The sequence below is a fragment of the Saccopteryx bilineata genome, chromosome 6 (assembly GCF_036850765.1).
Source record: "Saccopteryx bilineata isolate mSacBil1 chromosome 6, mSacBil1_pri_phased_curated, whole genome shotgun sequence".
Lineage (NCBI taxonomy): Eukaryota > Metazoa > Chordata > Mammalia > Chiroptera > Emballonuridae > Saccopteryx > Saccopteryx bilineata.
The window spans coordinates 201,940,193-201,957,144 of NC_089495.1; the positions used below are offsets into that span (position 1 = coordinate 201,940,193).

The 16,952-nt window shown below is 43.2% G+C and overlaps 1 protein-coding gene across 3 annotated transcripts in view; it reads right to left on the bottom strand.

Annotated features, from left to right (window-relative positions):
* Positions 1-16,952, bottom strand: part of PHF20 (PHD finger protein 20) — an 87,281-nt gene that overhangs the window by 31,655 nt on the left and 38,674 nt on the right. For all 3 annotated transcript variants that reach the window (XM_066234662.1, XM_066234661.1, XM_066234660.1), the window contains exons 8-9: positions 15,744-15,923; positions 1,289-1,567 (exon numbers count right to left, since the gene is read on the bottom strand). In XM_066234662.1, the coding sequence (XP_066090759.1) occupies positions 1,289-1,567; positions 15,744-15,923 (459 nt within the window). The remainder of the gene's footprint in view (positions 1-1,288; positions 1,568-15,743; positions 15,924-16,952) is intronic.

A 16,952-nucleotide genomic window follows, 5' to 3' on the forward strand; every position in this document is an offset into this window, starting at 1 on the left:
TGTAAAAATAAAGAACTCACACCTTCCAAATACTACAACTTCATTCTTGGTTACTCTTCACAGCAAAACTCCTTTTCAAGCATGACTGGCGGTGGCACAGTGAATTGAGCACAGGCCTGGGACACTGAGGGCCCTGGTTCAGAACCCCAGGGTGGCCAGCTAGAACATGGGCTCATCGGCTTGAATGTGGGCTTGCCACCTTAAGCACAGGGTCATGGGTCTCTGGCTAGAGCCCAAAGGTCACTGGCTTGGCTTAAGCCTCTCGGTCAAGGCACATATGAGAGACAATAAAAAAAGACAAAAAAGACTAAACTGAAGCAACTAGGAGTTGATGCTTCTGATCTCTCTCCCTTTTTGTCTTTGTCTCTCTCTAAAAACAAACAAAAATTTCTTTTTGATAATCCTTGTCCAAACTTTTTATCCCCACTCAACACTCCTACTCAACATCGTATCAGACATCTTAGACAATACAATAAGGAAATAAAATACAGATTGAAAAGGGAAGAAATAAAACTATGTTTGCAGAGACATCATTGTCTATATAGAAAATCCCAAAGAACTGACAAAAGACCAAAAAACACAAAACAAAACATAACAGTGAGGATAGCAAAGTTGCAAAAGACAAGGTTAATATACAAAAGTCCACTGCTTTCCCATACATTAAAAATGAACAACTAGAATTAGAAACCAGTAAATAGCACGGAGGTCTGTATGTCTCCACTGGAGTTGAAATTAGAATTACAATAGGTTGAGGGAACAGTGATGATGCAGGCTAGCGGTAGATCATGAACACGCCCGATCTTGGCTGGTCTCAGAAGCTGAGCAGGGTCAGGTCTGGTTAGTACTTGGACAAGAAGAAGCTGGCCTTTACCATGAGTGACTTAGGAGGCTATTGAAAGGAAGGAATACTATGATTGGATGTACCTTCACCCACACACATATAGAACTGTTGCCCAATTCAGTTTTTAATTTGTAAATTCTGGTTAAAATGACCTCCAAACTGAAGTAAACATAATTATTAGTTTAGTGAAATGGCAACAGCAATATCCCCAATCAGCAGCAGAATTGGCTGAAGAAGAGGTATTACCTAGGTACTAGATCCTTGACATAGACAGGTCAAGATGCAGGGTGTAAACTGCCAAAATCCCGGGCATACTCAGTTAGTACCCAAGTACCAGAGTTCCTCTTTTGGGATTCAACCAGACCAGACCAACATCTGCTTTCTGTGTCAGAAATGCAAGCACTGTGACCTCCATGTTACAGACCCACACACAATGATAACACTTACTTGGAGAACTGGCAGAGACGCGCTTCCTGGTCAGGCCCTCCTGGCTGGTCTTGTCTGAGGCTGAAGAGCCCCTTGTTTGGACATGCCTCTTCCCTGGGCTCTCCTCCGGCTCTGGGGACTTCTCCATTCCATGGAAATACTTCATGTGATAGTGCAGCAGTTTGGCTTTGCGGAAAAATTTTAAACAATCCACAACCTTGCACCTAAATTTGTGGTCTAGGTCGACAGTCAGTGCTTTAGATGTCACGAAATCTTCTGTTTTCTTAAAAGTATTTGTTACTAAAAAAAAACAAAGACAACAAAGCTGTGCTTATCCTAGTTGTTACAATATACACATGAACACATGGCAATGGAACAAGAAAGAGTAGAATGCATCTGTAGCTGGAAACCTAGATCAGACTGCCATCACCTCCCAAAGATCCTTGTTTAGAGAGAAGGAATACACCTTTAGGGTAAACAACAGAGTACTCAATGGTGATTCACCTTCTGAAAGAAGAAATCAACATGTTTGTTTGTTTTTCTGAAGCTGCCCTAGAAGTTCTCAGGATTTCAGACTTTGGGGAAATCCTAAAAACAAAAATCAGGATTCCAACCCAGCATTTGTTATTCATAATTTGGACCAGATTCAAACTCCTCACCATTCCAGTAGCTCTGTGTGTGGACAGAACTAGGGATATTTTCATGGGATCTCTTTACAAACCAAAGGGATCTTAAAACAATTTTAGCACAAGAAGAATATAACTGCTACAAAGGTTTTAGTTTTGATCATTTCTGAGATTTCACTACTATGTACTTGGTTTCATCAAAAGGACTCTTACAGACTATAAAAAGAAAAAACAACCAACTGAATGGGGCTGGAAGGCATGAAGAGAACTTGGGTTTGAAACTTCCAGAACCAAACAAAAGGCAATGGTCTGTCATTTATCAATGACAAAAAGTAAAGCTGTCACAAGGCCTTCATGTGTGTTAGAAAATCAGTTTCGTGAAGACTCCCTTCACAGTGCCCTCACTCGAATGAGAGCAATAACCTTAAATTCAAGTCACTCCTCTACAGAATGGGGAACCCACAAATATGCTTTCTTGAGTAAATCAAAGTTTTCCTAAATGTAATGATACAAGTTTCATTAGAGGCAGGTAGTGTGCTGAAACTTTGGTAAATATTATGATTACTTTTTGAAGTACTTTCTATACTCAAAATAATACTAGGGTATGACTGCAAAAGTAGTAGGCTTAGAGAGAGAGTAAGGGAGACAGAGAGACAAGAAGGGAGAGAGATGAGAAGCATCAACTCATATACAGTGGCAGCACCTTAGTTGTTTATTGCTTTTTCATATGTACCTTGACCAGGGGGCTCCAGCCAAGCCAGTGACCCCTTACTCAAGCCAGCGACCTTGGGCTCAAGCCAAAGACCTTGGGCTCAAGCCAAAGACCTTGGGCTTCAAGACAGTGACCTTTGGGCTCAAGCCAGTGACCATGGAGTCATGTCTATAATCCCATGCTCAAGCCGGCAACCCCATGCTCAAGCCAGATGAGCCCACACTCAGCCAGCGGCCTTAGAGTTTCAAACCTGGGTCCTCAGCGTCCCAGGCCAACATTATCCACTGCACCACTGCCTGGTCAGGCAAAAATAGTAGGCTCGAGCCTGGCCTGTGGTGGTGCAGTGGATAAAGCATTGACCTAGAATGCTGAGGTCACCAGTTTAAAATCCCCGGGAGCAACTAAGGTTAATGCTTTCCAGGCTTCCCTCCCTTTCTCTCTCTCTCTCTCTCCAAAAAACTCAATAAATAAAACCTCAAAAAAAATAATAGTAGGCTTGATGATGTGATGGATGCTGTTATATAAACAATTTAAACAAGTACAAAATTACACACACACCCAAACGCAGAATACCTTAAAATCTTAAAATCACTTTCTATCCCTAACAAGCGAGGTAAGAAAGAATTCCAATCAGTTGAATGCAGTTAAAAGAAGAAAAAGTAATGTAAGATAAAATGAAATATGTCTCAGACTAATACTATGGGACAGCAACTTTCAACCAATGTGCCACAAGCATTTTTAAAACATGCAATACTTGATTATTTAGTAAGGGGAACTCACCTCGTTTCTTAGATTGTCAAATTAAAAAAATGAAAAAACCAACACAACAAAAGTCATCTGGTGTGAACGAGTCAAAATTATACCTATTTTTTTTGTCAGATTAGCAAAAATATATACATAACATCTTTTGGTGTGCTGAAGAACTTTAAAGCTCACCAGCTTACTCGGTCTGCTGAAGGCTCGCAGTCAAGGCACATATGAGAAAGCAATCAATGAACTAAAGTGTCACAACGAAAAACTGATGATTGATGCTTCTCATCTCTCTCCTTTCCTGTCTGTCTGTCCCTATCTATCCCTCTTTCTGTTCCTATAAAAAAAAAAAAAGGAGATATTTACAGTGTCAAAGTATCCTCACAAAAAAATTTTTAATTATAAAAGGAAAAATAGCTTTACAGTAGAGAAACCTGGTAGCTACTACCTTAAGCAAGTGACTAAAGTTAACATCACCAATAAATGAAACAAACAGATCCTTTGTTTTTCCTGATATAAGCCGTTTGAAAAGGACATATTTCTGCTAAAAGTGTATAACCTAAATCTAATCATAATGACACATCAGAAAATACTAAATTGAGGAATATCATACCTTCAGAAATGTCAAGGTCATAAAAGACAAAGACTGAAGAATTGTTTCAGATGAAAGGAGACTAAAAGAAATGACAATTAAATCGAATGAGTCATCCAGAATTAGATCCTGATCAGAAATATTTTTCCCACTTTTACTATAAAGGACATTATAATAACAATTGATAATGTTTGAATAAGGTCCTGATTTTGATAACTGCATTGTAGTAATATAAAAGAACATCCTTATTTTTAGAAAATATGTACTGAGGTACTCAGGGGTAAAGGACTGTAACTTCTTTGCAAACAATTCAGAAAAAAAACACTTTAAAAAAAAGAATACTAAAGCAAATGTAATAAATTGCTAACAAGTGGGGAATCTGGCTGAAGACACACACACATACTTACTACATACTTCGTCTTATTGAGCTTTGCTTTATTGCATATCACAGATGTAATTTTTCTAAGAAACTGAAGACAAGACCCTTCACAAGCAAAGATCACAACTCACTTTATTGCTATACCTGCTGTATTTCAGTGGCCTGTAACCAAACCTCAATATCTCCAAGGTATGCCTATATAGAAATTCTTTGTACAGGGATTGGTTAGAGCAGTGGTCCCCAACCCCTGGGCCGCAGACCGGTACTGGTCCCTGGGCCATTTGGTATCGGTCCGCAGAGAAAGAATAAATAATTTACATTATTTCTGTTTTATTTATATTTAAGTCTGAATGATGTTTAATTTTTTAAAAATGACCAGATTCCCTCTGTTACATCCATCTAAGACTCACTCCTGACGCTTGTTTCGGTCACATGATACATTTATCCGTCCCACCCTAAAGGCCGGTCTGTGAAAATATTTTCTGACATTAAACCAGTCCGTGGCCCAAAAAAGGTTGGGGACTACTGGGTTAGAGCGTCACCCAAAAAAACCAAGGTTGCATGTTTCGTTCCCAGTCAGGGCACATAAAGGAAGCCACCAATAAATGCACAACTAAGTGGAACAAGAAATCAATCAATAATAATTTTTAATGGAGGACCTGGGTTCGATTCCCGGCCAGGGCACACAGGAGAAGCGCCCATTTGCTTCTCCACCCCTCCGCCGCGCTTTCCTCTCTGTCTCTCTCTTCCCCTCCAGCAGCCGAGGCTCCATTGGAGCAAAGATGGCCCGGGCGCTGGGGATGGCTCTGTGGCCTCTGCCTCAGGTGCTAGAGTGGCTCTGGTCGCAACATGGCGACGCCCAGGATGGGCAGAGCATCGCCCCCTGGTGGGCAGAGCGTCGCCCCATGGTGGGCGTGCCGGGTGGATCCCGGTCGGGCGCATGCGGGAGTCTGTCTGACTGTCTCTCCCTGTTTCCAGCTTCAGAAAAAAAAAAATGAAAAAAAAATAATAATAGTAATTTTTAAAATATTTTTTAAAACTGAAAGCAGGGAAAATATATATGCACAAATAATACTTTGAGGCCACAGAATATGTAAATAGGAGTAAAGTAATTTTGCCAAGCCTATCCCCTGGACTGCAAATCTTCACACTTAGCCTTCACCAAAATCACTGAGCATTTATTCCACAAGATGGCAGAGCTGCCCCAAATGCCAGAGCTGAATTGGGAGCAGCTAATCCGCTCTTCTGCTCTGGACTAGACTCATTGCCTTCCCCAGCTCCTCCTTCAGCTGCCCAAGAGCCTCCTTCACACTGACTTCTCAGACTATGACTCTCTCCCAGGTTAGAAATTCCAAGACTGGCACCAGCCCAGGACAACATTCACTAAACAATGACTAACAACAGCAGCATCTTGGCCTTAAGGGACCTTGCTAGATGTTTCTTTTTTTTTTTTTAACAGAGACAGACAGACAGGAATAGAGAGAGATGAGAAGCATCAATCATCAGTTTTTTGTTGCGGCACTTTAGTTGTTCATTGCTTGCTTTCTCATATGTGCCTTGACCATGGGCTTTCAGCAGACCAAGTAACCCCTTGCTCAAGCCAGCGACCTTGGGTCCAAGCTGGTGAGCTTTGCTCAAACCAGATGAGCCCGCGCTTAAGCCGGCAACCTCGGGGTCTCAAACCTGGGTCCTCTGCATCCCAGTTTGATGCTCCATCCACTGCGCCACTACCTGGTCAGGCTAGATGTTTCTGATAATGATACTGCCCTCCTTCCTGCTTACTTACATAACATATTCTTGGTGAATGAGTTCTAAACAACTCCCCCTCTCTCTGAGCAATCTTTCTGGATTGTTCTGTACTCACCACTAAGCCCTGTTCCAAAAGGAACACCAGGAACACCATTCACTTTCCAGATCAAATTAAAGAACAGCTCCCTCAAAGCATTCCAAAGGTACCACCGTGTCTGGAGCTTTCATCACTTATACCACATACTGCTCTTCAAGGCTGTCCCCCCTACTAATAAGTCTCTTATCCAGAGTATACACACTGCTTTAATGAGCACCCTCAAGAGCAGTGGGTGCTGCATCACACACTGTGCAACTTCCCTAAGGCAAGAGCTTAATTCACACAGTAGCTAGCATCTCATCAGATGGCATTAGGCACTCATTTGGAAGATGAGAGTCACAGACTACGTATCACACCAGCCACCTGGGAAGTGTACAACTTTGCTAAGTCATTCCTTGGCAAATATTAGGCTCTTTGCCTATAAAACAGGGAGAATAAATAATGAAAAATTAGAAACAACTTAAACATTTTTCAGCAGAAAACAGTTAAATAAATTATTAAATAGCTATACAATAAAATAAATTATGTGCAATTATGAATAGAGATATGAACTAATACGGAAGCATACTATAAATAAAATAGGCAAGTAGGCCCTGGCCAGTTGGCTCAGTGGTAGAGCGTTGGCCTGGCGTGTAGAAGTCCCAGGTTCGATTCCCGGCCAGGGCACACAGGAGAAGCGCCCATCTGCTTCTCCACCCCTCCCCCTCTCCTTCTTCTCTGTCTCTCTCTTCCCCTCCCGCAGCCAAGGCTCCACTGGAGCAGGGATGGCCCGGGCGCTGGGGATGGCTCCTCGGCCTCTGCCCCAGGCCCTAGAGTGTCTCTGGTCGCAACAGAGTGTCACCCCGGAGGGGCAGAGCATCGCCCCCTGGTGGACGTGCCGGGTGGATCCGAGTCGGGTGCATGCAGGAGTCTGTCTGACTGTCTCTGCCCGTTTCTGGCTTCAGAAAAATACAGAAAAAAATAATAATAATAATAAAATAAAATAGGCAAGTCACTGAATAACACAAGTATATGATTCTATAATTGTGTTTGTTTAAAGCTACATGTGTATATACATGTTTGTATGTGCACAGAACTGTGTCTGGAAGGATGGAAAGCCACACACCAAATTGTACCACAGTTCTTTCTAAAGTGGGACAGCTATAAAGGAAGGGCATATTTTTCTTTTACTTGGTTTTAATATATCGGGTTTGAAATTTATAGAAAAATAAAACAAAATGACTAAAAAGCACTTTTTAAAAGAGGTTCAACATGCCTTAATTCAGAAAGTGTGAAAATTCATCAGGAACTAGTACTTATAAAGAATTAGCATTCTGATTGTAAACTTTTTTTTTTTTACAGAAACAGAGGGATAGACAGGGACAGATAGCGATGAGAAGCATCAATCATTAGTTTTTCATTGCGCATTGCGACACCTTAGTTGTTCATTGATAGCTTTCTCATATGTGCCTTGACCGTGGGGCTACAGCAGACCCCTTGCTCGAGCCAGCGACCTTGGGTCCAAGCTGGTCAGCTTTCCTCAAACCAGATGAGCCCGCGCTCAAGCTGGCGACCTTGGGGTCTTGAACCTGGGTCCTCTGCATCCTAGTCCGACAATCTATCCACTGAGCCACTGCCTGGTCAGGCTTAATGTTGGTTAGAGTCGGATTGGGATGCGGCATATAATTGCTGTGCCTGCACAACAGCGAGCAGCCTCGTGGCTAGAGCAGAATCTAGAGGGAGGAAAGCTGAGTGGGAGCGGGAGGAGGGGCCTGGGAAAGTAGGCCCCCTGCCAGCCAGCCTGAGGAACCAGTGGGCCATTTGTGACCCAATACCAACAGTCTGGGCGGTGGGAGACATGAATGGTACCTTTATTATTCTTGTACTTTTCTGGATTGAAATGTATGGATATAACCCTGGCCAGTTGGCTCAGCGGTAGAGCGTAGGCCTGGCATGCGGGGGACCAGGGTTCGATTCCCGGCCAGGGCACATAGGAGAAGCGCCCATTTGCTTCTCCACCCCCTCCCCCTCCTTCCTCTCTGTTTCTCTCTTCCCCTCCCGCAGCCAAGGCTCCATTGGAGCAAGGATGGCCCGGGCGCTGGGGATGGCTCCTTGGCCTCTGCCCCAGGCGCTAGAGTGGCTCTGGTCGCGGCAGAGCGACGCCCCGGAGGGGCAGAGCATCGCCCCTGGTGGGCGTGCCGGGTGGATCCCGGTCAGGCGCATGCGGGAGTCTGACTGTCTCTCCCCGTTTCCAGCTTCAGAAAAAAAGAAAAAAAAGAAAAAAAAAAAAGAAATGTATGGATATAAAAAAAGCAAATTAGTCCTGGTGGATAGTTCGGTTGGTTAGAGCATCGTCTGGAAGCGTAGAGATTGCGGGTTTGATACCTTGTCAGGGCACATGGAGGAACAGATCAATGTTCCTGTCTCTTTCTCGCTCTTTGTCTTTCTCTCTCTCTCTCTCTTCCCCTTCCTCTCTCACTAAAATCAATAAATTAAAAAAAAATTTTAAAAGAGTAAAATTTTGAAAAAGCGTATTACCAAAAGAGTAACTGAAGGACTACAAGATCACTTCCGTAAACGAGATAAAGGGTAACAACAAAATCCCTGGCAAGTTTAAATAAGGTCCTGATTTTAGATATTATATTGTGAGAATGTAAGAGAATGTCCTTTTTCTTTTTTAAATATACACTGAAGTATTTAAGGTATTATAAACATATTAAGTATATGCAACTTTATAAGTACATGCAACTTATTTTCAAACAATTCAGAAAAATACTTTAACTACCTTAAGGCCACAGAACAGCTAAGTGGGAGGAAAGCAACCTTACCAATCCAGAGAGCCAAGTGCCCATTTCAGAGCTATTCCCCTATCCGACACACAAAGCACTTTCAGTAGTTCCATAAGCTCCTCAAAGCAACCAACCTCAGTTTAGCAGCAACTTCTGTGCTCAGCCTTAATCTACCTCAGAATGACTACAGTTACGTCAGAAAGCACACCTGACAATCTTGGACAAGACCCTATAATTATGCTGCTGCTGCTGCTCTATATCATCTCCAAATGCCCAAGTGCTACTCATTCTTCAAGGCCCCCCAGTGCAAGTACCATCTCCTTCCACCCCTGCCTCCAAACCATCAATGTCAGTATCACCTCTCTCCCAAAGTCATGTTCAAATAGCATTTAATGAACACTAAGACCAAGAGTGCTCACTCTTCTTTGTATACTCAACAGTCAGCAGAGCTCCTGGGCATATACTGAGGGATCAACAAGTGAGTTCTGAGTTCAACTTGCATGTGGCAGGCAACTATTACCACTGTCAGTCTTCTCTCCCATAGTTTTATTCTACGTATTTCTCATAACACCACCTATCTTCTCTCTTGTTTTACAGCTACCTGCAGTTTTATTCATTCTTCTAGACAGAGAGGTCTAGAAGGGCATTGACCAGATGTCTCACTCATCTCTAAACCCTGAAACAATGAATTCTCAACCTATTTTCCACTAGAGCATATGGCCAATGGCAGACCATAGACATCACAACTTCCCAAACTACAATGGCCAAACCCCTATGGCCCTCTTACTCAAATGCATGAAAGCCAAAACACTGTAGCAATACACCAAATCTAACCACATTAATTTAAAAATAAATCATTTGCAAAAACAATTATAGGCCCTGGCCGGTTGGCTCAGTGGTAGAGCGTCGGCCTGGCGTACGGGGGACCCGGGTTCGATTCCCGGCCAGGGCACATAGGAGAAGCGCCCATTTGCTTCTCCACCCCCCCCCTCCTTCCTCTCTGTCTCTCTCTTCCCCTCCCGCAGCCAAGGCTCCATTGGAGAAAAGATGGCCCGGGTGCTGGGGATGGCTCCTTGGCCTCTGCCCCAGGCGCTAGAGTGGCTCTGGTCGCAGCAGAGCGACGCCCTGGAGGGGCAGAGCATCGCCCCTGGTGGGCGTGCGGGATGGATCCTGGTCGGGCCATGCAGGAGTCTGTCTGACTGTCTCTCCCCGTTTCCAGCTTCAGAAAAATACAAAAATTAAAATTAAAATTAAAAAAAATTAAAATATTAAAAGAAAACAATTATAGACATTACTCTGAAACCTGGTTAATTTAAAAATAAATCATCTGTAAACTTTTGATATTTTAATAAAAATAACTTCCTATTCATTTTATAACTAACACTACATCAGGACTCCAGAGGTTAGAATTACTGATCAGGAATAGCAATTTTCAATCAGTGTGCTGCAAACTCCTTTCCTTTAGCAAGAAAGCAAACAAGGGAGGGGGGAGAAGGAAAAAGAAAGGATGAGAGACAGAGACAGGAAGGGAGAGAGATGAGAAGCATCAACTCGTAGCTGAGTCACTTGAGTTGTTCATTGATTGCTCATCATATGTGCCTTGACCAGGGGGCTCAAGATGAGTCACTGACCCCTTGCTCAAGCCAGCAACCTTGGGTTTCAAGCCAGTAACTTTTGGGCTCACATCAGTGACCCTATGCTCAAGCTGGTGAGCCTGCACTCAAGCTGACAACCTCGGGGTTTTGAACCTGGGACCTCAACATCCCAGGAAGATGCTCTAGCCACTGTGCCACCACTGGTCAGGCACAAAAAAAATTTTTTTCCCTTATTTTCCAAGTGAGAAGAGGGGAGAGAGATTCATGCATGCACCCCCACTGGGATCCACCTAGCAACCCGCATCTGGGGCTATGCCCTGCCCATCTGGGGCCATGCTCGCAACCAAGCTATTTTTAGTGCCTGAAGCAGAGGCTGCATGGAGCCATCATCACCACCTGCGGCCGATGCACTCAAACTAATTGAACATGGTTCCGGGAGGGGGAGAAAGAGAAAGAGACAGGAAAAGGGGAGGTGTGGAGAATCAGATAGCTGCTTCTCCTGTATGCCCTTGACTGGGAATCGAACCTGGGACATTCACACACCAGGCTGACACTCTACCACTGAACCAACTAGCCAGGACTGCACAAAAAAATTTTAAAACATGCAATACCTGACTATTAAGTCAGGGACACTCACCTCCTTTCCCTTAGATTGTCAAATAAAACAAATTATAACAGCCAACACAACAATAAGCATCTGGTGTGAATAAATCAAAATTATACTTTTTTGTCGGATAGGCAAAAAAACATGTTTCTCGGTGTGCAGGAGAATTTTAGTAATTAGATTATATGTGCTATGAGATGAAAAGGTTGAAAATTGCTGATCTAGACCACATGGCAAAGTGTACCATTTCTAGCAAGTACTTGGTTAAAAAAAACAAAAGTGCTGACTGAGCCTTTACTTCTGTTAGGTTGTGTCTCACTTATTGTGCGTTTCATGTAGAATATTCACAAATGAGACAGCTTAGAGTAGGGCCTAGCTCTTGTAGGTACTTCCCAAATATTTGTTGACTAAAAGTGAATGAATGGACAGCAGCCCATTTTCAAAGAGTCCTAGGTTATTTGTGATGGCCAACAGGCTGGGCCCAGTCACAGACAATAATCTGAGATCTCTGAACTTCTAAGGGCACCTATCCTAATTTCTGTCTTACAGCATAAACAGCTTCCTATCTAAGCATAACAATTTCAACTGCATTCTCCTCTGGCTTTTAAGTCATCAAAATAAAGAGCTTAGCCTGACCAGGCGGTGGCGCAGTGGATAGAGTGTCCGACTGGGATGCAGAGGACCCGGGTTCAAGACCCCGAGGTCGCGAGCTTGAGCGCGGGCTCATCTGGTTTGAGCAAAAGCTCACCAGCTTGAACCCAAGGTTGCCAAGGTTGTTGGCTCCAACAAGGGGTTACTCGGTCTGCTGAAGGCCGGCGGTCAAAGCACATATGAGAAAGCAATCAATGAACAACTAAAGTGTTGCAACGCACAGTGAAAAACTAATGATTGATGCTTCTCATCTCTCTCCATTCCTGTCTGTCTGTCCCTGTCTATCCCTTTCTCTGACTCACTCTCTATCTCTGTAAAAAAATAAATAAAATTTAAAAATAAAATAAAGAGCTTAGAGCCTACTTCAAAAGTACAGTAATAAGTCCATGCTGCTTTTCCTCTTTCCAGCATAAGCTCAAGGCAATCTGACCTCTACCATTACTATAAACTCTCTTGGAAAACAGGCAGTGCTTCAGTTAGCTACAGCGGTTTCAGTATCATTCCCTAGAAAATCCTCTGTGCAACCTTAAAAAGCCAAAAGAAACATAAAATCTTACCATCTTCCTTTCCCAAGACTCATCTGTCCCACCCTCACTTTATCTTATTTCTACCCTCTACACAAACCAGAGACACAGCTAAACTAACCAACACAAGACAGATGTTGTATATGTGTGTGTGTCTTTTGGAAAGAGACAGGCCAAGACCCCACAAAATACGTAAACTTTAAAACAGGCTCTGGCTTTAGCCTTTTTTTTTTTTCCTGTATTTTTCTGAAGCCAGAAACGGGGAGAGACAGTCAGACAGACTCCCGCATGCGCCCAACCAGGACCCACCCGGCACGCCCACCAGGGGGCGACGCTCTGCCCACCAGGAGGCGATGCTCTGCCCCTCCGGGGCCTCGCTCTGTTACGACCAGAGCCACTCTAGCGCCTGGGGCAGAGGCCAAGGAGACATCCCCAGCGCCCGGGCCATCCCTGCTCCAGTGGAGCCTTGGCTGCGGGAGGGGAAGAGAGAGACAGAGAGGAAGGAGAGGGGGAGGGGTGGAGAAGCAGATGGGCGCCTCTCCTGTGTGCCCTGGCCGAGAATCGAACCTGGGACTTCTGCACGCCAGGCCTACGCTCTACCACTGAGCCAACCGGCCAGGGTCTGGCTTTAGCCTTTAAGCTAGTCTCCGCACTCATCTCATCTACAAAGCATATTTCCTAGTGGTGTAGGAATAATTCATTGCCAATTTCCAGTGATGTCTAACATAACACCACCTTTAAGACAACATAATTAAGAGCTTAGCCTGCTGAGTTATAAGGGACATAGCTGTCATCTAGAGCTCTTCCTGCCAAAACATACAACAAAATTCTGAGTTGGTATTTCTTCCTCATTTGTACATCAACTCCCCACACATGACAGAAAAGCAGGCAGGGAGGAGAGGATCCCTGCCACTGAGAGGAGGCTCAACAAGAAAAGGGAGATCATTTGCACCCACAGGACTAAGGTACAACACTCTGACGCAGTGGTACAAAAGACCAACCTAATGGAACCACAGATTATCCAGTAGTACATATCAGAGTACTTTCAGTTCACTATTTTTAAAGAGCTGTTCTGCTCTACAGCATTTATATTAACTAGACAGCAACTGATAAGACAAAAGAAAAAGAAAAAGAAGAAATCTACCCCCGCTTCAAATTGAAATTATCCAAATAAAAGTATGCAATTCTGTAGATATACAGACATTATGGTGTCAAAGTCTTATAAATGGTGACATTAAAAACAAAACTATGGCCTCGGCCAAATTGCTCAGTGGATGAAGCATCAGCCCTGCGTGCAGATGTCCCAGGCTCGATCCCTGGTCAGTGCACACATGGAAATGACCATCTGCTTCTCTTCTCTCCCTCTCCCTCTCCCCCTTCTCTCTTTCTCTTCCCCCTCACAGTTAGTGGCTCAACTGGTTCAAGCATTGGCCCCAGGTGCTGAGGATAGCTCTGTACTTGAGCATCGGCCCCAGATGGGGGTTGCCAGGTGAATCCTGGTCAGGATGTGTGTGAGAGTCTGTCTTTCTCCCCTTCTCTTACTTAAAAAAAAAAAAGGAAAAAAGAAAAAGAAGGAAAATGAAAATAAATATATATCCAGTTAATCTAAAAAATAGGAAAGGAAGGAAAAACAAAACACAAAGAGGATAGACAGAGAACAAAAAGCAAACAGTAGACGTAAAAAAGCAACCACATCAATAATTACACTTAATGTATGTAGAGTAAACATTGCAGTTAAAAGCAAAACCTAACTATATCCTATCTATAAAAGACAGAAAGTGCATGATATACCATGCATACAGTAAGTAAAAGAAAGCTGGAGCACCTGCACTAATATCAGATAAAGTAGACTTCAAGTCAAATATTATCAAAGACAAAATGATATTTCATTTTATAAAGGGGGAAATTCATTAGGAAGATGTTACAATTATAAAGCCATATGCACCTAATAACAGAACTTCAAAATACATAAGGCAAAAATGACAATTAAAAGGAGAAACATATAAATCCACAATCATGGTTAAGAAATTTTTAATACTCCTCTCTTGGTAACTGATAGAACTAAACAAACAAACAAAAAAATCAGTGGATATATTGGAAAAATACCATCAACTACCCTGACCTAATTAACAGATACAGAACAGATAAACAATGACAAAATACACATTTTTTTTTGAGTGCACATGAAACAATTCACCAAGACAGATCATAAGCTGGGCCATAAAATAAGTCTTGAACAATTTTAAAAGATTAAAATTGGACAAAGTACATTCTCTGACCATAATGAAATTACAATAGAAATCATTAACAGCAAGGTATCTTCAAAAACACCAATACTGCCTGACCAGGCGGTGGCGCAGAGGATAGAGCCTTGGACTGGGATGCCGAGGACCCAGGTTCAAGACCCCAAGGTCACCAGCTTGAGCGCAGGCTCCTTTGGTTTGAGCAAAGCTCACAAGCTTAGACCCAAGGTCGCTGGCTTAAGCAAGGGGTCACTCGGTCTGCTGAAGGCCCGCAGTCAAGGCACATATGAGAAAGCAATCAATGAACAACTACGGTGTCACAATGCGCAATGAGAAACTAATGATTGATGCTTCTCATCTCTCCGTTCCTGTCTGTCTGTCCCTGTCTATCCCTCTCTCTGACTCTTTCTCTGTTTCTGTAAAAAATAAATAAATAGCCTGACCTGTGGTGGCGCAGTGGATAAAGTGTCGACCTGGAAATACTGAGGTTGCCAGTTCGAAACCCTGGGCTTGCCTGGTCAAGGCACATATGGGAGTTGATGCTTCCAGCTCCTCCCCACCTTCTCTCTCTGTCTCTCTCTCCTCTCTCTTTCCCTCTCTGTCTCTCTCTCTCCCTTTCTCTCTCCTCTCTAAAATGAATAAAAATAACTAAATAAAAAATACCAATACTTAGAAATAAAATACACATCCTAAGGAACCCATGATCATAAATAAGTCACAAGATAATTGCACTAAATGGAAATAAAAACAGAATATATCAAACTTTGTAGGACATAGCTAAAGCAGTGTTTAGTGGAAAATTTATAACTTTAAATGCTCATACTGAAAAAGAAGAAACATCTAAAATCAATGACCTAAGTTTCTAGAAAAATTTAAAGAAAGGAAACAATTAAGGTCAAAACAAATTAATGACACTTTAAAAAAACAAATATTAAAAAATAATAGGTTGGTTCTTTGAAACTATCAAACTAAATAGATAAATCCCTAGTCATACCAATGAAGAAAAGAGAAAACACAAATTAGCAAAATGAGAAATGAAAAGGGAAATATATTAAAATATATTAAATATATATTAAAATAAGGAAATATTAAAAGGTGAAAAAACATCATTATAAAAATCCATTATTTATAGTTCACAATCAAAAATATATACTAGAAGAGAATTATGTTAACTCTAAATATGCACCTGCCACAGTAGAAATCTCTTGTATTTCAGCAAGGAGAGAAGCCGGTTCTGTTTTCATGGTGTTTTCTCCCACTGACTTGCAGTTCAACTCCAAGCCAGTAGCCCCCAATCCATCCCCCAGGGAGTGGCAAGTTAGTGTGGATGAGAGCTGGTCACCTTCCAAAGGAGATTTCAACTGACCTATAAGAAAAAAAGCAAGCTTGAAAAACATATACATGCATATAGTCTGGGTACCATAGTACCTCACCAAACTAAGAAAGCCAGGAACTTTTTAAAGGAGGCCATTCATCTCACAGCATAAGAGAACTTATTTGGCCCTGGCCGTTGGCTCTGTGGAGAGACCCATAGGCCCAGTGTATGGACATCCCGGGTTCAACTCCTGGTCAGAGCTCACAGGAGAGGCAACCATCTGCTTTTCTCTCCCTCCTTCTCTCCCTTCTCACTCTTCCTCTCCCGAAGCCAGTGGCTCAACTGGTTTGAGTGCACCCCTGGGTGTTGAGGATAGCTCAGCTGATCTGAGCACGTCAGCCTCAGGGGTTAAGGATAACTCCATACTGGCAGAAGCACTGGCAGAAGACAGGGTTGCTAGCTGAATCCTGGTCAGGCTGCAGGCAGGAGTCTGTCTCACTATCTGCCCTCCTCTCGCTTAAAAAAAAAAAGAGGCCCTGGTTGGTTGGCTCAGCGGTAGAGCGTTGGCCCAGTGTGTGGAAGTCCCGAGTTTGATTCCTGGTCAGGGCACATAGGAGAAGCGCCCATCTGCTTCTCCACCCGTCCCCTTCTCCTTCTTCTCTCTTTCTCTTCCCCTCCTGTAGCCAAGGCTGCAATGAAGCAAAGTTGGCCCAGGCACTGAGGATGGTTCCATGGCCTCCGCGTCAGGCGCTAGAATGGCTCTGGCCACAACGAAGCAATGTCCCAGATGGGCCGACATCGTCCCCTGGTGGGCATGCCTGGTGGATCCTGGTCAGGCGCATGCGGGAGTCTGTCTGACTGCCCCCCTGCTTCTAACTTTGGAAAAATACAAAAACAAAAAAAACAACAAAAAAAAAGAATGTGTGTGTGTGTGTGTTCATAGATTCTAGCATATACAGCACATATAGCATATCAAAGAAAGAGGCTAATAAGAGGCTACAGGCTCTCTCTCTTTCTCTCTTTCATCTATAACCTACTAGTATTAAATGCAAAGGGCCAGCCTCCTTGCCACTGATGTGG